At 43.1% G+C, this 16,987-nt stretch overlaps 1 protein-coding gene across 1 annotated transcript in view; it reads right to left on the bottom strand.

The window, feature by feature from the left end:
- Positions 1–764: 764 nt before the first annotated feature.
- ltc4s (leukotriene C4 synthase) overlaps positions 765–16,987 on the bottom strand; it is a 30,309-nt gene continuing 14,086 nt past the window's right edge. Inside the window, exons 2-5 of the mRNA XM_060836945.1 lie at positions 14,276–14,375; positions 9,373–9,443; positions 7,409–7,490; positions 765–1,829 (exon numbers count right to left, since the gene is read on the bottom strand). Of these exons, the coding sequence (XP_060692928.1) occupies positions 1,691–1,829; positions 7,409–7,490; positions 9,373–9,443; positions 14,276–14,375 (392 nt within the window). The 3' untranslated portion in view covers positions 765–1,690. The remainder of the gene's footprint in view (positions 1,830–7,408; positions 7,491–9,372; positions 9,444–14,275; positions 14,376–16,987) is intronic.

Below are 16,987 nucleotides of genomic sequence, written 5' to 3'. Positions count from 1 at the left end.
TGCCCAAAATATCCGCACTTCTCCAACTCTTATTCCCACAATGTAGTTGGTCTACAACTGCTGGCTGTACATTCAATTGCCCAAGTCCCAGGCTATGGAACATGAACATATCATTGTTCTGCCTCACGCTCCTAAGATATCATTCAAATTAAAGTCTCTTTCTCAAGCTTTTGATGAACTATCCTCTTATCGCTATATGTGACTCAATGTCAAGTTTTACTTTTCTTTTAAATATTCTACTACATTGCAGTTGCTATAAAAATGCAAGTTCTTGAATAGAAAAGAGAAGGCTGACTTGGTAGATGTCTTCAAGATTAAGTGGGATTTTATATGTTAATTTGTAAGAGGCACCAAAGCCAAGTTCTGTAAATACAAGATAGCTGCCGAAACATTAAGAACAATATATTTTTAAAAATTAAGAAAATATAGAAAAAAAAGTGAATAACAGAATTACAGAACTATTATGATGCAGAGAGAAGCCATTTGACCCATCATGTCTGCACTTACTCTACACGCAACACCTCAGCAAACCAGTATTGACTTGCCAATCAATCAACCCCTTTTTCTCTTGGAATCTAAATTGTTGTGATCATCTGAAATGGCATTCTTGCATTTATCTTGATGAGGGAAGATGAAAAGTGTCAGCAAATGTCTCTCTTTTCGGCAACATGCAAGCTCTGTACTACCAAGCAAATGTATATAATGATGTGGAGGAGCTGGTGTTGGACTGGGTTAGACAAAGTTAAAAATCACACAACACCAGGTTATAGTCCAACAGGTTTATTTGGAAACACTAGCTTTCAGAGTGCTGATCCTTCTTCAGGTCATTGTACAGTAGGACCATAAGACACAGAATTCACAGCAAAAGATTACAGTGTCATGCAAGCAAAATGATATATTTAACAAACCTTGATTGTTAAGTCTTTCATCTTTTAGAATGGGTTACAGATTTCAGTATATTTGTAAATCCCAGCACTTCTTTTAAGGCATATTCTCAAGTTAAGTTAAGGTTTTATATAAAAAAGTGACATCTCAGCTCAGAGGATGCCTTAAAGGTGTGAGTCTGTCTGTTTCCCAATCTTGACTCAGACTTGTTCTGACAGTTACTAATAAATCCAAATGGAATTCAGGAGAAATGTATTTACCTCGGGAGTGGTGAAAATGTGTATCTCGCTACCACAGGGAGTAGACAACGTGAATGAGATAGTTGCAATGAAAAATACAAATAGACAAGAAGGAGGAAGAAACAGGAGATATCAATCAGATGATACGAAACAGAAAAGGAGAAGACGTGTGGAACAAAAACACCAACATGGTACAGGTGACTTGCTTCTTTGCTGCAAACAGGTTGCAATTAGAGCCTGTTATTTCAATTGTACAGATGCTAATAGGGATGGTGCACTTTTGAGGAAAGCAGCAAATGTATCAGAGTCACAATTAGTTAAATCATCAAAACAACCTTTGAAGGCAAGGCTCCCTAGAGATCAATGACCAAAAACATTGACAAAATGCCACAAAATAACTGGTCATTAAAACTTGGAGAGATTTAACTGCGTGGCCTCGGCCTCAACAGTTGAGACCAAAATAAGATATAAAAATAAATAAATATTGTTAGTTTGGTTATTAAATTTGGGTTATCATATCTTCTGACCAGCAATGCTTAAGATGGAAGTTGTCAACCAAAAATCTTTCACAGTTCAACGTAGCTCCTTGCAGCAGTCATGGGATTATAACCAAGATACTGAGAGGACAACTGATTGAGGACTCCAATTGAGGCTAAGCCTATCAGAACCCAGAGCATAGCCGCACTGAAATACATTGGACGTAACCTGGGAGGAAGGAAGGATGGATTCATCAGTCAGGTAAAGAAAATAAACAGGAAGTGACTAAAAATAGGATAAAAATAATACTTTGTTTTCATCACTGAACAAGGCTTTTTGGCCCATCATATCTTTACTTGCTCTTTGAAGGAGTTAGTTAATTAGTCTCACTCCCCTAGGTCTTTCCCCACAAACTTGTAGCTTTTTATCTTTTCAAGTAGTTTGTTCCATGTTTTCTTGAAAGGTATGATTGACTGTGCTACCACTACTCTAGCAGGTAAAACAGGGAGACAGTGAGGTCTGCAGATACCGGAGATCAGAGGAGAGAGTGTGTTGCTGGAAAAGCACAGCAGGTCAGGCAGCATCCAAGGAGCAGGAAAATCAACGTTTCAGTCCGGAGCCCTTCATCAGGAATGCTGCCTGACCTGCTATGCTTTTCCAGCAGATAACATAATCTTGCATAAAGAAATTCCCCTTCTCTTCCCTACCAGATCTTTGCCCGTCTCAAAAGCAGTGAATATAATCCACCAAATCACAGATGGTGCTGGTGAATGCTGGAGGTGAGTGTGTTATTGAAGCTCTACTTTTCCATTATTTATTGAAGGCACTTACGCATTACCATTAAGACAAAATAAATAGGCATTTATTGCCCATCCGTTGAGAAGATAAAGATAGTGTTTAGCACTTTCTTAAATATAACATAGTTAATTATTAGAATACCTCGGAGCAACCAAAACAGAAATTGCTGGAAAATCTCAGCAGGGGTCTGGCAGTATCTGTGGAGAGCAAGCAGAGTTAACACCACAGGTCCAGTGACCCGCCTTCAGAACAGACCAGTGGGTGCTGATTTCAAGCATTCACAATTCTTTGATTTTTGTTTTCACTTCAAAGGGAAGTTAAGATTAAGCCACATAGCTCTGAGTCAGGAATTTAATATTAATCATTCTGGGTGTGGTTGGCAGGTTCTGTCTCTGAAGGATATTGGTGAACTGGAAAAGATTTGTACAGCAGAACCACACACTGTGTACAGTTCCAACAAAACCTCCCTGCACTTACAGTCTAATAAAGGCAAGTTTATCCAACTAACCTGTCCTGCATTCGGTTGATAAGAAATTTTTAACTCCAGATTATATTCAAATGATACATATATCATGAGATAAGTGATTTTTAATTAAGTATGTTGATGAAGATGGCCAGGTGGCTAACAGTCAGAGAGAATGTCTTAGGTTACAGGAGGATCAATGGCAGATGGAATTTAACCCGGATGTGTGAAGTGATGCACTTTGGAAGAAGGAGCAAGACAAGGGAGTACTCCATGAATGGTAGGACACCAGGAAGCTCAAAAGAATTGAAGGATCTTGGGGTGCTTATCCAGAGATTCCTGAAAGCAGGGCAGGTTAATGGGACAGTTGTAAAGGTGAACTTGTCTTTACCAGTCATGGCATAGACTATAAGAGCAGGAAGGTCATGTTGGAGCTACACAGAACTTTGGTTAGGTCACTGTTGGAGTGCTGTGTGAAGTTCTGGTCATCACACCATAGATTAGATGTGGTTATGCTGGCGGGGGTGCAAGATGTTGCTTGGAATTGTGCACTTTAGCTGTGAAGAGGGCTGGGTAAGTTCAGGTTGTTTCCTTTGAAGCACAGGTGAAGACCTGATTATGTGTGAGATTATGAAGGACATGGACAGGATGAAAAGAAAGTAGCTGTTCCTCTTAGTCAAAAGGTCAATAACAAGGGGCATTTTTTTAGGATGAAAGGCAGAAGATTTAGAGGGAAAAATCTTTTCAACCAGGGGTTAGTGGGAATCTGGAATGCACTCATGACTGTATTGAAGCAGGAAATCTTATGACCTTTAAAAAGTATTGGATGAGCACTTGTAGTGTGACAACATTCAAAGTTATGGATCTAAAGCTGGAAAATGGACTGGTGTAGATTTAGTGAATTTTTGATGGTACAGATTTGATGTGCCAAATGGACTTTTTCAGTACTGTACGATTCAATGATATTCCTTAACGCCCCACTTAATTTTAAATTCTCTGTCACAATATAGTTTTAATTTACAACTCTGGATTACTAAATCTATAACACTGCAAATAACCTATAGACTCAACATTGTTCCTGTACGTGGTGAATGAAGAACTGAACACATAATCTAGCTCTGCAGTACTGAGGGTCTTTTCAGAGGCGATGATAAAATGAGGTTGGATGAAAAGGAATAAAATATTGGGGTATAGCAAGATTATGGTACAGAAATGGCTATTTGGCCTAATCCCATTTTAATTCATGGGCGGCACGGTGGCACAGTGGTTAGCACTGCTGCCTCACAGCGCCTGAAGACCCGGGTTCAATTCCCGACTCAGGCGACTGACTGTGTGGAGTTTGCACGTTCTCCCCGTGTCTGCGTGGGTTTCCTCCGGGTGCTCCGGTTTCCTCCCACAGTCCAAAGATGTGCGGATCAGGTGAATTGGCCATGCTAAATTGCCCGTAGTGTTAGGTAAGGGGTAATGTAGGGGTATGGGTGGGTTTCGCTTCGGCGGGTCGGTGTGGACTTGTTGGGCCGAAGGGCCTGTTTCCACACTGTAAGTCTAATCTAAAAAAACCTAACCCCATTTTCCAGTATTTGATAAAAATGTATTCGAGGTGAGCTACTGCATGGATTGGGGATTGGCTGTCTGACAGAAGGCAGAGAGTTGGGATAAAAGGTTCTTTTTTGGAATGGCAGCCAGTGACAAGCGGTGCCCCGCAGGGTTCAGTGTTGGGGCCGCAGCTGTTCACATTATATATTAATGATCTGGATGAAGGGACTCGGGCATTCAAGCAAAGTTTGCCGATGATACGAAGTTAGGTGGACAGGCAGGTAGTACTGAGGAAGTGGGGTGGCTGCAGAAGGATCTAGATAGTCTGGGAGAGTGGTCCAGGAAATGGCTGATGGAATTCAATGTCAGCAAATGCGAGGTCTTGCACTTTGGAAAAAAGAATACAAGCATGGACTACTTTCTAAACGGTGAGAAAATTCATAAAGCCAAAGTACAAAGGGATCAGGGAGTGCTAGTCGAGGATTCTTTAAAGGTAAACATGCAGGTTGAGTTCGTGATTAAGAAAGCGAATGCAATGTTGTCATTTATCTCAAGAGGGTTGGAATGTAAAAGCACCGTTGTGCTACTGAGACTTTATAAAGCTCTGGTTAGGCCCCATTTGGAGTACTGTGTCCAGTTTTGGTTCCCACACCTCAGGATGGACATACTGATACTGGAGTGTGTCCAGCGGAGATTCACACGGATGATCCCTGGAATGGTAGGTCTAACATATGAGGAACGGCTGAGGATCCTGGGATTGTATTCATTGGAGTTTAGAAGATTCAGGGGAAATCTAATAGAAACTTACAACTTAATACATGGCTTGGAAAGGGTGGACCCTAGAAAATTGTTTCCGTTAGGCGAGGACACTAGGACCCGTGGACACAGCCTTAGAATTAGAGGGGGTAAATTCAGAACAGAAATGCGGAGACATTTCTTCAGCCAGAGAGTGGTGGGCCTGTGGAATTCATTGCTGCGGAGTGCAGTGGAGGCCGGGACGCTAAATGTCTTCAAGGCAGAGATTGATAAATTCTTGATGTCACAAGGAATTAAGGGCTATGGGGAGAATGCGGGTAAGTGGAGTTGAAATGCCCATCAGCCATGATTGAATGGCGGAGTGGACTCGATGGGCCGAATGGCCTTACTTCCACTTCTATGTCTTATGGTCTAATTTATTTCAGTGCAAGAGGCCAGACATGAATGGCAGATGAATTCAGGACATGGTTGGGAACAAAGGACCTTACAGAGGTTTATAAAATCATGAGGGGCATGGATAGGGTAAATAGACAAGGTCTTTTCCTTTGGAGTCCAAAACTGGATGACATATTTTTAAGCTGAGAGGGGAAAGATTTAAAAGGGATCTATGGGGTAACTTTTTCACACAGAGGGTGGTACGTGTATGCAATGAGCTGCCAGAGGGAATGGTGGAGTCTGATAGAATTGCAACATTTAAAAGGCATCTAGATGGGTATGTGAATAGGAAGGGGTTTAGTGGATATGGGCCAAAGGCTGGCAAATGAGACTAGATTAGGTTTGGATATCTGTTTGGCATGGACAAGTTGGACCGAAGGGTCTGTTTCCGTGCTGTACATCTCTATGACTCTATGACCCTCCAGTCTTCCTAGACCTCACCCATGGCTAACGGTGATGCAAAAATATCAGGCAGCTCCCCCCACCCCCCCCCTCCCCCCCACCAGCCGCTTGAGGGCAGAATTTCCTTCCACTGAAGGTTGAAATTCCCACTCGAGCTCATTATGGGCAACAACAGTGTAACATTGGGACAGGGGCAGTGATCGATCATGTTCCCAGTAAAAGCCAGCACCGCAACTCAAGTCTGCCAGCACTGCACCGGAGTCAGCAGGAACATGGTAAAGTAATTAGGTTGGTGGAACACATTTTCGGCTCTGGTCTCCGGCATCTGCAGACCTCACTTTCTCCTCAAAGTAATTAGGTTGCTTTTTGATGGAAAATCATATAAACTTTCATCACAGGAGTAGGTTATTTGGCCCATTGTGTCTGACTCTTTGGAACAACAGTCCATGCTTAACCCCAGCTTTCACTGTCTTGCCTTCATGCCTGTAAGTTTCTCATCCTCAAGTATCTGTTCAACTCTTTTTTCAAATTGACCAAGGAATTAGCTCCCAACAACTTTTCAGATAGAATGCTGCAGATCAGAAAATCCTCGAGGGAAAAGACAACTCCTTATCACAGCTCGGGACTTTTTTGTCAGTGATTTTTAAATCTATTACATCTGGTCATTAGCCCTCTCAGCAGAGGGAGAAATCATCCTCTATCAAGTGCTCACGTCAACCTGAAATTCTCCTTTATATTCCAAGGAATCCTAACTGTTTCAACTTCTGCTCATTGAGATTTAACACAGAGTCATAGAGTTATTGAGATGCACAGCATGGAAACAGACCTATCGGTTCAACTTGTCCATGCCAACCACATATCATAAGTTAATCTAGTCCCATTTGCCAACACTTGGCCTATATCCCTCGAAGCCCTTCTTATTCATATACCCATTTAGATGCCTTTTAAATGTTGTAATTGTACCAGCCAACACCACTTCTTCTGGCAACTCATTCCATACACGCACCACCAAATGTTGTATGTAAAAATTGCCCCTTAGGTCCTTTTTAAACCTTTCCCCTCTCACCCTAAACCTATGCCCTCTAGTTCTGGACTCCCCCACCCCAGGGAAAAGACCTTGTCTATTTACTTATCCATGCCCCTCATGATTTTATACACTTCTGTAAGGTCACCCCTCTGCCTCCGATGCTCCAGGGAAAACAGCCTCAGCCAATTCATAGCTGCTAACATCCTGGTAAGCTTCTTCCATACTCTTTCTAAGGCATTAATGTCTTTCATGAAGTGTAGTGTCCAGAATTCATGAAGTTCTTGCAAAATAGAGTGACACTTTGGTTTCCAGTTGATTTTATGGAGCATTACCATGACAAACGTGAATGTAATGTAAGTTGGTGTCTGAGTAAAGACAGCTCAGTCTCACCTGTTTAGGGCTGATTCAGAGTATCCTTTGAAGTACTTGTGCCTGCCATACAAATACAGAACTCCAATACAAAATGCCAGAGCTGTGTAGAAAGAAACCAAAATGGATAGTTATCACATGTACCCCAAATATAACTTGTCATATTTAATGCAGGTGAGAAAGTGTATAGGGCACGAGCAGGTAGGGAAAGAGTTAAGTTTTGAGTTTTGTGAAACAAAGGTTCAGATAAGAACTTGCAGTAAACAATAAGATGTTGGAGGTAAGGATAGTGGTTTAACAAGGTGAAAATGCATTCGTTATGTAAAACCATTTAACAGAAGAAAAAGCATTCCGTATGTAAAGTCCATTAACAAGATGAAAAGCATTCATTATGTAAAGTCAGTTATTCATTGTATAACATTGATGGCTTAATCTTTACTATTGACACTCGCTGATTGTAACGGTCATCCAATCAATATGTAGTTGCCTTCTCGGGATGCTCCTCCCTGTAAGTGACTATAAAATTCATTAAGAAACTGCTGTTCGAGAGAAGACCAAGAACGCATGTCTCTGTGCACATAGGTAACCGTTCTCCCTCCCTCCAGGGCCCAGAGTAGAGATGAAGGAGGTAAAACCATACTGTGTCTCTGAGCATCTTGCTTCAACTGAGGCAGAAACGACAGAGGCACCCACCTTGTATCACAAACCGAACTATGTGAGGTATTCAGGATGATACAGGGTTTTAACAGAATAAATCACCACTTTTGGAAGGAACACCAGTTTCCAAACCTATAGCAACTACCATCTAGAAGTTAAAAATTACATGACACCAGGTTATAGTCCAACAGGTTTATTTGAAAGTACAAGCTTTCGTCAGACAAAGGAGCAGCGCTCTGAAAGCTTGTACTCTGAAATAAACCTGTTGGACTATAACATGGTGTTGCGTGATTTTTAACTTTATCCACCCCAGTCCAACACCTGCACCTCCACATCATGACCAACTAGGAGGACAAGGGCAGCAGATACATGGGAACATCATTACCTACAAGTTTCAACTCCAACTTACTCACCATCCTGACTTAGAAAGAAATTGCTGTTCCTTTAGCGTTGCTGGGTCAAAACCCTGGAATTGCCAGTTAACCAACTAACTTGTAACGTTAACTCAACCAGTTAACTTTTTAAAAAATACTGGGACACGGACTTAAGATAACAAGGAAAAGAACTTTTGGGACAATGTGGGGAAATGCTTCTGTCCAGCGAGTTGCTATAATCTAGAATGCACTGTCTGAAATAATGAGCTAAGATCATTCTAGAGCATACATTCAAGAATTTGATATATATTCAAAGAAACCTTTGCAGGGCTTTGGGAAAAGAATAGGGCGTGCTCAGACTAATTGAAAGCTTTATCAAAGAACCGAAAATCTAGAACTATCTGCCAAAAAACCTATGGGTCCTGGGGTGGCATCTGAAGCTTTCAAGATTGGCATCAGTAGATTGTTGTGTGTTAAATGGGTCAAGGATAAAAAAGATAAACTTGCATTTGTATAGTGCCCCTCAGGATCTCAGGACATCCCAATACACCTTCCAGCTGATGGAGGGCTTTCCAAGTGTAGTCACAACTGTGGAGCAGGAAAAGTGCCAACAATTTAGTGAGCACTGAGAAAAGGGAAAATGAGCTACAGATCAACTGTGAATGATGTAACAGTCTCAAGGGGCTGAACAGTCTGATCGTCTGTTGCAAAATAAATGCAAATGTTGATATTTGGTGTAATCCTTTCAAATTATCTGCTCAGAATTATTCTTTAGCACTCTGTTCCCACTCTGCAACTTTCATTAACTTGTTTAATTTGAATTACTGAATAGTTATATATTATGAAAAATATTGATTCTGATTTACCAGAGGTGGAAGACAATAAATTTTATCAGGAAAGCAGAAGAGAGTGAAAAATATTAAACCAGATAGGTACAAGGTTAGTTTATCTTACCCTGACTGAAGAAGATGCCAGCAATCCACAGGGTACTCAGGAACATTGGAAAATATTCCGAGGAATTAAGACTGTAAGAGAAAACAAGAAGTAGGATATAAACACATTGGAAAGAATGCACAAAGGTTTCTGAGAATCATTCCAGGGAGAGTAACTTCTGTGAAGTAAACAGATGGGAGAGGTTGGGATGGTGTTCCTTGAGAAGCAGACTCAAAGAAGATTTGCTTGAAAATTTCAAAACCATAGAGGTGTTGGATAAAGTAGATAGAGAGAAACAGTTCTTCCTCATAAAAAGATTGTGATGAGAAGGTACAGTTATATGAACACACACAAAAGAAGCAAATGCAGAAGAACAAAAATGTTTTCACACAGTGAATAGTTCGGGTCTGGAACACACTGGAAGTGTGGTTGAGGCAATTGGGGCATTCAAGAGGGCATGAGATTATTATTTAAATAAAAACAATTTCAGGAGAAAAGGCAGGGGATTGGCACTAGGTCATAATGCTTATTTAAAGAACATGGACAGATATGTTCGGCCGAATACATCCTCCTGCACCATAATAGTTCTGTGTCTGTGAAGTAATTCAGGTTGCCAAAGAAAAGATTGCTGAGAGACGTTTAGCAATTCTCTGGCTTTGTACTTAATTTCAAACACTGATCTCTTGAGTGTGTAAGCAGTCATAAGAAATTTCGATGGAATTATTTGGCTGTGAAAGGAGGACAGACAGACAGACAGATATACTCACTGATACAAATAGAGAGACAGAATTGGCTGGCTGACAGATTGTCTGACAGATGGACTGGTTGACAGCAAGGAAAATTTAAATAATTCAAACAACACAGGAGCTGTACAGCAGGTCAGTCAAATTTAATTATAACATTACATAGGAATGGGAAAGAAATCAGAGTATTGAGTACAGGAGTTGGGAGGTCATGTTGCGGCTGTACAGGACATTGGTTAGGCCACTTTTGGAATATTGCATGCAATTCTGGTCTCCTTCCTATCGGAAAGATGTTGTGAAACTTGAAAGGGTTCAGAAAAGATTTACAAGAATGTTGCCAGGGTTGAAGCATTTGAGCTATAGGGAGAGGTTGAATAGGCTGGGGTTGTTTTCCTTAGATTGTCAGAGGCCGAGGGGTGATCTCATAAATGTTTATAAAATCATGAGGGGCATGGATAGGATAAATAGACAAAGTCTTTTCCCTGGGGTAGGAGAGTCCAGAACTAGAGGGCATAGGTTTAGGGTGAGAGGGGAAAGATATAAAAGAGACCTAAGGGGCAACGTTTTCATGCAGAGGGTGGTTCGTGCATGGAATGGGCTGCCAGAGGAAGTGGTGGAGGCTGGTACAATTGCAATATTTAAAAGGCATCTGGATGGGTATATGAATAGGAAGGGTTTGGAGGGATATAGGCCAGGTGCTGGCAGGTGGGACTAGATTGGTTTGGGATATCTGGTCGGCATGGACGGGTTGGACCAAAGGGTCTGTTTCTGTGCTGTAAATCTCCATGACTCTAAGCCAATAAGCCCCTTGATCCTGTTCTATCTTTCAATCAGATCATGGCAAAGCGGTATCTCAATTCCAACCACCCCCATGCCATAATGCATTATATTCTTATCCAACATATATCTAGCAATCCCCATTTTGAAATTTACAATTGACATCCCCCCTCAGCACCCCTCCGTGATCATCTTAAATAGCTCTTTCCAGAAAGAATTCTTGATTTCCACTACACTTTGTGTGAATTAGTTATCCCAGGGACTGCAGCAGTTCAAATAGGCAACCCCTAAACACTGTCCCAAGGGCAATTAGGAACGTGCAATGCATACCACCCTTGCCAGCAATACCCACATCCCATCAAAGAGCTAACAAAAGTGCTTTTGAAAATCATCGCGGAATTTAAAATTTTGCTTGAAGTGCTTATGCCTGGACAACCCACACAGTCAGATGAAATAGTTTCCTTATCAAATCCTTGTCTTAAACATTACAATTATATCACCCCATAATTTTCTGTGCAGCCCAGGGTACACCACAATTTTATACATCCCTCCCACCACCAAACCATCATCTTCCAGACCATCCATAACCTCATCACCTCAGGGGATCTCCCATCCACCGCCTCCAACCTCATAGTCCCACAACCCCGCACCACCCGTTTCTACCTCCTGCCCAAAATCCACAAACCTGACTGCCCCAGCCGACCCATTGTCTCAGCCTGCTCCTGCCCCACCGAACTCATCTCCGCGTACCTTGACACAGTTCTGTCCTCTTTAGTCCAAGAACTCCCCACCTACGTTCGGGACACCACCCACGCCCTCCACCTCCTCCATGATTTTCGCTTCCCCTGTCCCCAACGCCTTATCTTCACGATGGACATCCAGTCCCTGTACACCTCCATCCCCCATCATGAAGGACTCAAAGCCCTCCGCTTCTTCCTTTCCCGCCGCACCAACCAGTACCCTTCCACTGACACCCTCCTTCGACTGACTGAACTGGTCCTCACCCTGAATAACTTCTCTTTCCAATCCTCCCACTTCCTCCAAACTAAAGGAGTTGCCATGGGCACCCGCATGGGCCCCAGCTATGCCTGTCTCTTTGTAGGATATGTGGAAAAGTCCATCTTCCGTAACTACACTGGCACCACCCCCCACCTTTTCCTCTGCTACATCGATGACTGTATCGGCGCTGCCTCGTGCTCCCACGAGGAGGTTGAACAGTTCATCAACTTTACCAACACCTTCCATCCCGACCTCAAATTCACCTGGACTGTCTCAGACTCCTCCGTCCCCTTCCTAGACCTTTCCATTTCTATCTCGGGCGACCGACTCAACAAAGACATCTACTATAAACCGACTGACTCCCACAGCTACCTGGACTACACCTCCTCCCACCCTGCCCCCTGTAAAAACTCCATCCCATATTCCTAATTCCTTTGTCTCCGCCGCATCTGCTCCCAAGAGGACCAGTTCCAATACCGTACAGCCCAGATGGCCTCCTTCTTCAGGGATCGCAGATTCCCCCCAGACGTGATCGACGATGCCCTCCACCGCATCTCCTCCACTTCCCGCTCCTCTGCCCTTGAGCCCCACCCCTCCAACCGCCACCAAAACAGAACCCCACTGGTTCTCACCTACCACCCCACCAACCTCCGTATACAGCGTATCATCCGCCGTCATTTCCGCCAACTCCAAACGGACCCCACCACCAGGGATATATTTCCCTCCCCTCCCCTATCAGCGTTCCACAAAGACCACTCCCTTCGTGACTCCCTCGTTAGGTCCACACCCCCCACCAACCCAACCTCCACTCCCGGCACCTTCCCCTACAACCACAGGAAATGCAAAACTTGCGCCCACACCTCCTCCCTTACTTCTCTCCAAGGCCCCAAGGGATCCTTCCACATCCGCCACAAATTCACCTGCACCTCCACACACATCATCTATTGCACCTGATGTGGCCTCCTCTATATTGGTGAGACGGGCCGCCTACTTGCAGAATGCTTCAGGGAACACCTCTGGGACGCCCGGACCAACCAACCCAACCACCCTGGGGCTCAACACTTTAACTTTCCCTCCCACTCCACTGAGGACATACAGGTCCTTGGACTCCTCCATCGCCAGAACATAACAACACGACGGTTGGAGGGAGAGCGCCTCATCTTCCGCCTGGGAACCCTCCAACCACAAGGGATGAACTCAGATTTCTCCAGTTTCCTTATTTCCCCTCCCCCCACCTTGTCTCAGTTGATTCCCTTGAACTCAGCACCGCCCTCCTAACCTGCAATCTTCTTCCTGACCTCTCCGCCCCCACCCCACTCCGGCCTATCACCCTCACCTTGACCTCCTTCCACCTATCACATCTCCATCGCCCCTCCCACAAGTCCCTCCTCCCTACCTTTTATCTTAGCCTGCCTGGCACCCTCTCTTCATTCCTGATGAAGGGCTCTGACCCGAAATGTCGAATTTCCTGTTCCTTAGATGCTGCCTGACCTGCTGTGCTTTAACCAGCAACATATTTTCAGCTACACCACTATTCTCATAATGCAACCTTTTTAGTCTCAGCATGGTCTTGGCGAATTGTATTAAACTCCCATCTCGAAGGGTTGGACACAGTGCTCCATGAACTGAGTTATAAAATGGGCAGTGCTGAAAATCAGGCACAATGGACAGTAGGTGATCAAATCCACCTAGGTGCTTTAAGCTGGATGAGCTAAGTTGAAACTATTCCCCTAAAGGTGTGTTACCGTAGGCAGGCAGAATGGAAGATCACAGAGAGCAGCAATTACTTTGTGATCAAACAAGAAAAGCTTTGATGGTGATTCCTACCTAAATCTTCAGACTGAATTTGTACTTTGTTTTGCAGCTTTGTTACATTTTGTACTAACACCAGGTTTTCTACAATTTATTACAGGACATTGGCAAGACCACAACTTGAATACTGTGAGCAGTTTTAGCCTCCTTATCTAAGGATGGAAGTAAATACATTGGTGATATTTTAGAGAATGAATGGCTTGTCTTATGAAAACAAGTTGGACCGGATGAGCTCTTTTCCACTGGAATTTAGAAAAGTGAGGAGTGACTTGATTGAAGTGGATATGATTCTGAACTGGCACCCTCTTGGGGCAGAGATATGTTTTCTTTCCTCTAGAGGATCGTGTGACTTTGGAAAACTACCTCAGGAGGAAATGGAGGAGGGGTCAATAAATATTTTTAGGGCAGAAGTGGGTAGATTCTCATTAGGCAGACAATCAAAGGTTGTTGGGAGTGGATGGGAGTCAGGAATTCAAAACCAGATATAATCTTCATGCACAGTGGAGTGAGGGAGTGGCCAAATTGTTTATTCCTGTTCCTGTTTCAGATGTTTGTAACAAGTCTGAAGGATGAATAAAATACAATTCCCTTACTGTGCTCTGTATACCCGCTCAAAGTCCTCATTACCACTGACAGCCGGTGGGGAAACGTGAAATCTTCTCCTTGCATAGATCACTTGAAGTGAGAAGTATGCTGGGAAATGCAGGGGAAAACTGATAATCAATACATAATCACATCACAAAGAAAAACAAAATTACTTATGACAAGATATTGTGATCCATTATTCTCAAGATATGGATCAAGTTAAACTCCTTCCTTCAACATTAGGCAGATTGCCTACTGGTGGAGTTGATTTAGTGACTGAACTTCATTCCCATACCACCCGACCCTAGGATTCACTTACACTAACAAGAATTGCAGATCTGTAGTTCAATGTTGCCATATAGGAAACCATCAATATCTTCATAACAGGCTCCCACTAACAGCAATGAAAAGAGCCACATAATTTAAATGGAGATGTTAGCTGAGGATAAATACAGAATATGGTGCATTTCTTCTTTGAGTAGTGGTCGTGAGATCTGAAAAGTAGGCAGAGCCCCAGTTTAACATCTCAGTGTTGTGTGGCACTACCACCGTGCTAAATGGAACAGACTTTGAACAGATCTAGCAAGTCAGGACTGGGCATTCAGGAGGTGCTGTGGGCCATCAATTGCAGGAGATTTGAACTCCAGCACAATCTGTAACTTCATATTCTCCAACTCAACCATTACCATCAAGCCTGGGGATCAATCCTGATTCAAGGGAGAGTGCAGGAGGGCATGCCAGTAGCAGCACCAGGTATAACTAAAAATAAGGTGTCAACTTGGTGAAACTACCAAACAGGATGACTTGCGTGCCAAATAACATAAGCAACAGGCGATAGACAGAGCTAAGTGATCCCACAACCAATGGATCAGTTCTAAGCTTTGCAGTTCTGCCACATCCACAAGTATTGCCATCCATGATGATGAAAGCACACCACATTAGTGCAAAAGATAAGGCTGAAGCATTTACAGCAATCATCGATCAGAAGTGCTATCTGGATGATCCATCTCAGCCCTCTCCAGTGATTCCCAGCATGACAGATACCAATCTTCCTACAACTCTCTGTACAAGTTCATTATGAGTAACAGTCATTGCAACAAAGACAGACCAGGAGACATCATGAACTGAGGTGTGGGATTTAATTGCTAGCAATCCATAAACCTCAGGAAGAGCAAGTAGAGGCTCCCCAGTCTCCCCAACAATTTTCTTTGAGAAATGTGCTTCATTAGAACTGTTAATGCTGAGTAACAATGGACATTGCACTGTACTTACAGTAGACACAAACTTCTGGGATTTGAAATACCTTCATCCTGACTCTTCCAGGTGAAAAATTCCACCCCGCCACTCCCAGAGATTCAGGGACACCCCAAAAGTTCCAAGTGAGCACTTCCACCTTCGCTGTTTTAAGTCCATCCATTTCCCAAAATACTGATAGTGTAGTGTTTTTGCCCATCTGTTTCTACACTCCCTATTTTTCTTTTTATTCATACATGAGATACAAGTATCACTGGCTAGATCAGCATTTACTGCCTAACCCTAATTGCCCTAGAGAAGGGGTATTGAGCTGCCTCTTGAACCGCTATAATCCATGATGGGAGTTGTTACACGCACAGTGCTGTTAGGGAGGGAGTTCTAGGATGTTGACTCAATGATAAAAACCTAGGGACCAGTACAATTATTAGCACTGCCACAGAGATAGTGACATAGTGTAATATCATTCGCCTAGTCTGGGAACATGGAATTCAAGTCCCACTATGGTAGCTGGTTAAATCTGAAATCTGTAGATAAATCTAGAACATAAAGCTCATGAATTGTGACCATGAAAACCAACTTCAACTGTTGTAAATCCTACTTGGTTTACTAATATCCTTTAAGAAGGATTTACCTTAAGGGTCGGCCATTGAGATACTGTCTGACATGTGATTCTAAATCCTCAACAATATGATCAAATCTTGTCTGATCTCTGAAATCCACAGAATCCCTACAGTGTGGAAACAGGCCATTCAGCTCAACAAGTCCACACCAACTCTACTCCTGTAACCCTGCACCCCCACCCTCCCAACCTACACATCCCTGGTCACTATGAGCAATTTAGCCTAACCTGCACATCTTTGGACTGTGGGAGGAAACCTGAGCACCTGGAGGAAATCCACGCAGACACGGGGAGAATGTGCAAACTCTGCACAGACAGTCACCTGAGTCTAGAATTGAACCTGGGTCCCTGGCGCTGTGACACAGCAATGCTAACCACCGAACTACAGCCTACCTTTCAGTTCAAGGGCAATTGGAGATGGGAAATAAACACTGACTTTGTCACATTCCACAAAAGACAGAGAAAGTTACTAAACCATTTGAGGAAAGAAATGGGCAATAAATCCAGGTGATGCTGGAGACGGGAAATCAAATGGATTCCCTGCTGTCTGTGACACATATCATTAAATGAATTCCATTGGTCACAAATTCCCACATTCCAGTTACTCACCAACTCATTGAGTAAATTGGTAAGGATGGAATACATTGAGCTGAAGATGAGACAGCCATTAGGGAGGCGGGAAAGCTGACAAAAGAGCATGGGACCATGATTGTTTTACATAAAGGGTCTAATGCCTGAAAGTGATTGAGAGCAGGGTCAAGCTTTTGAAAAAGAACTGAGGAGGAGAAGGGGATGAAAAAGTAGGAGGTTGCTCAGGAACAGAGATAGAAGAGCTGGAAGTATTTTG

Source organism: Hemiscyllium ocellatum, chromosome 16 (assembly GCF_020745735.1).
Source record: "Hemiscyllium ocellatum isolate sHemOce1 chromosome 16, sHemOce1.pat.X.cur, whole genome shotgun sequence".
Classification (NCBI taxonomy): domain Eukaryota; kingdom Metazoa; phylum Chordata; class Chondrichthyes; order Orectolobiformes; family Hemiscylliidae; genus Hemiscyllium; species Hemiscyllium ocellatum.
Note: the sequence above shows the minus strand (reverse complement) of the source record. Positions and strands in the feature narration are given on the sequence as shown.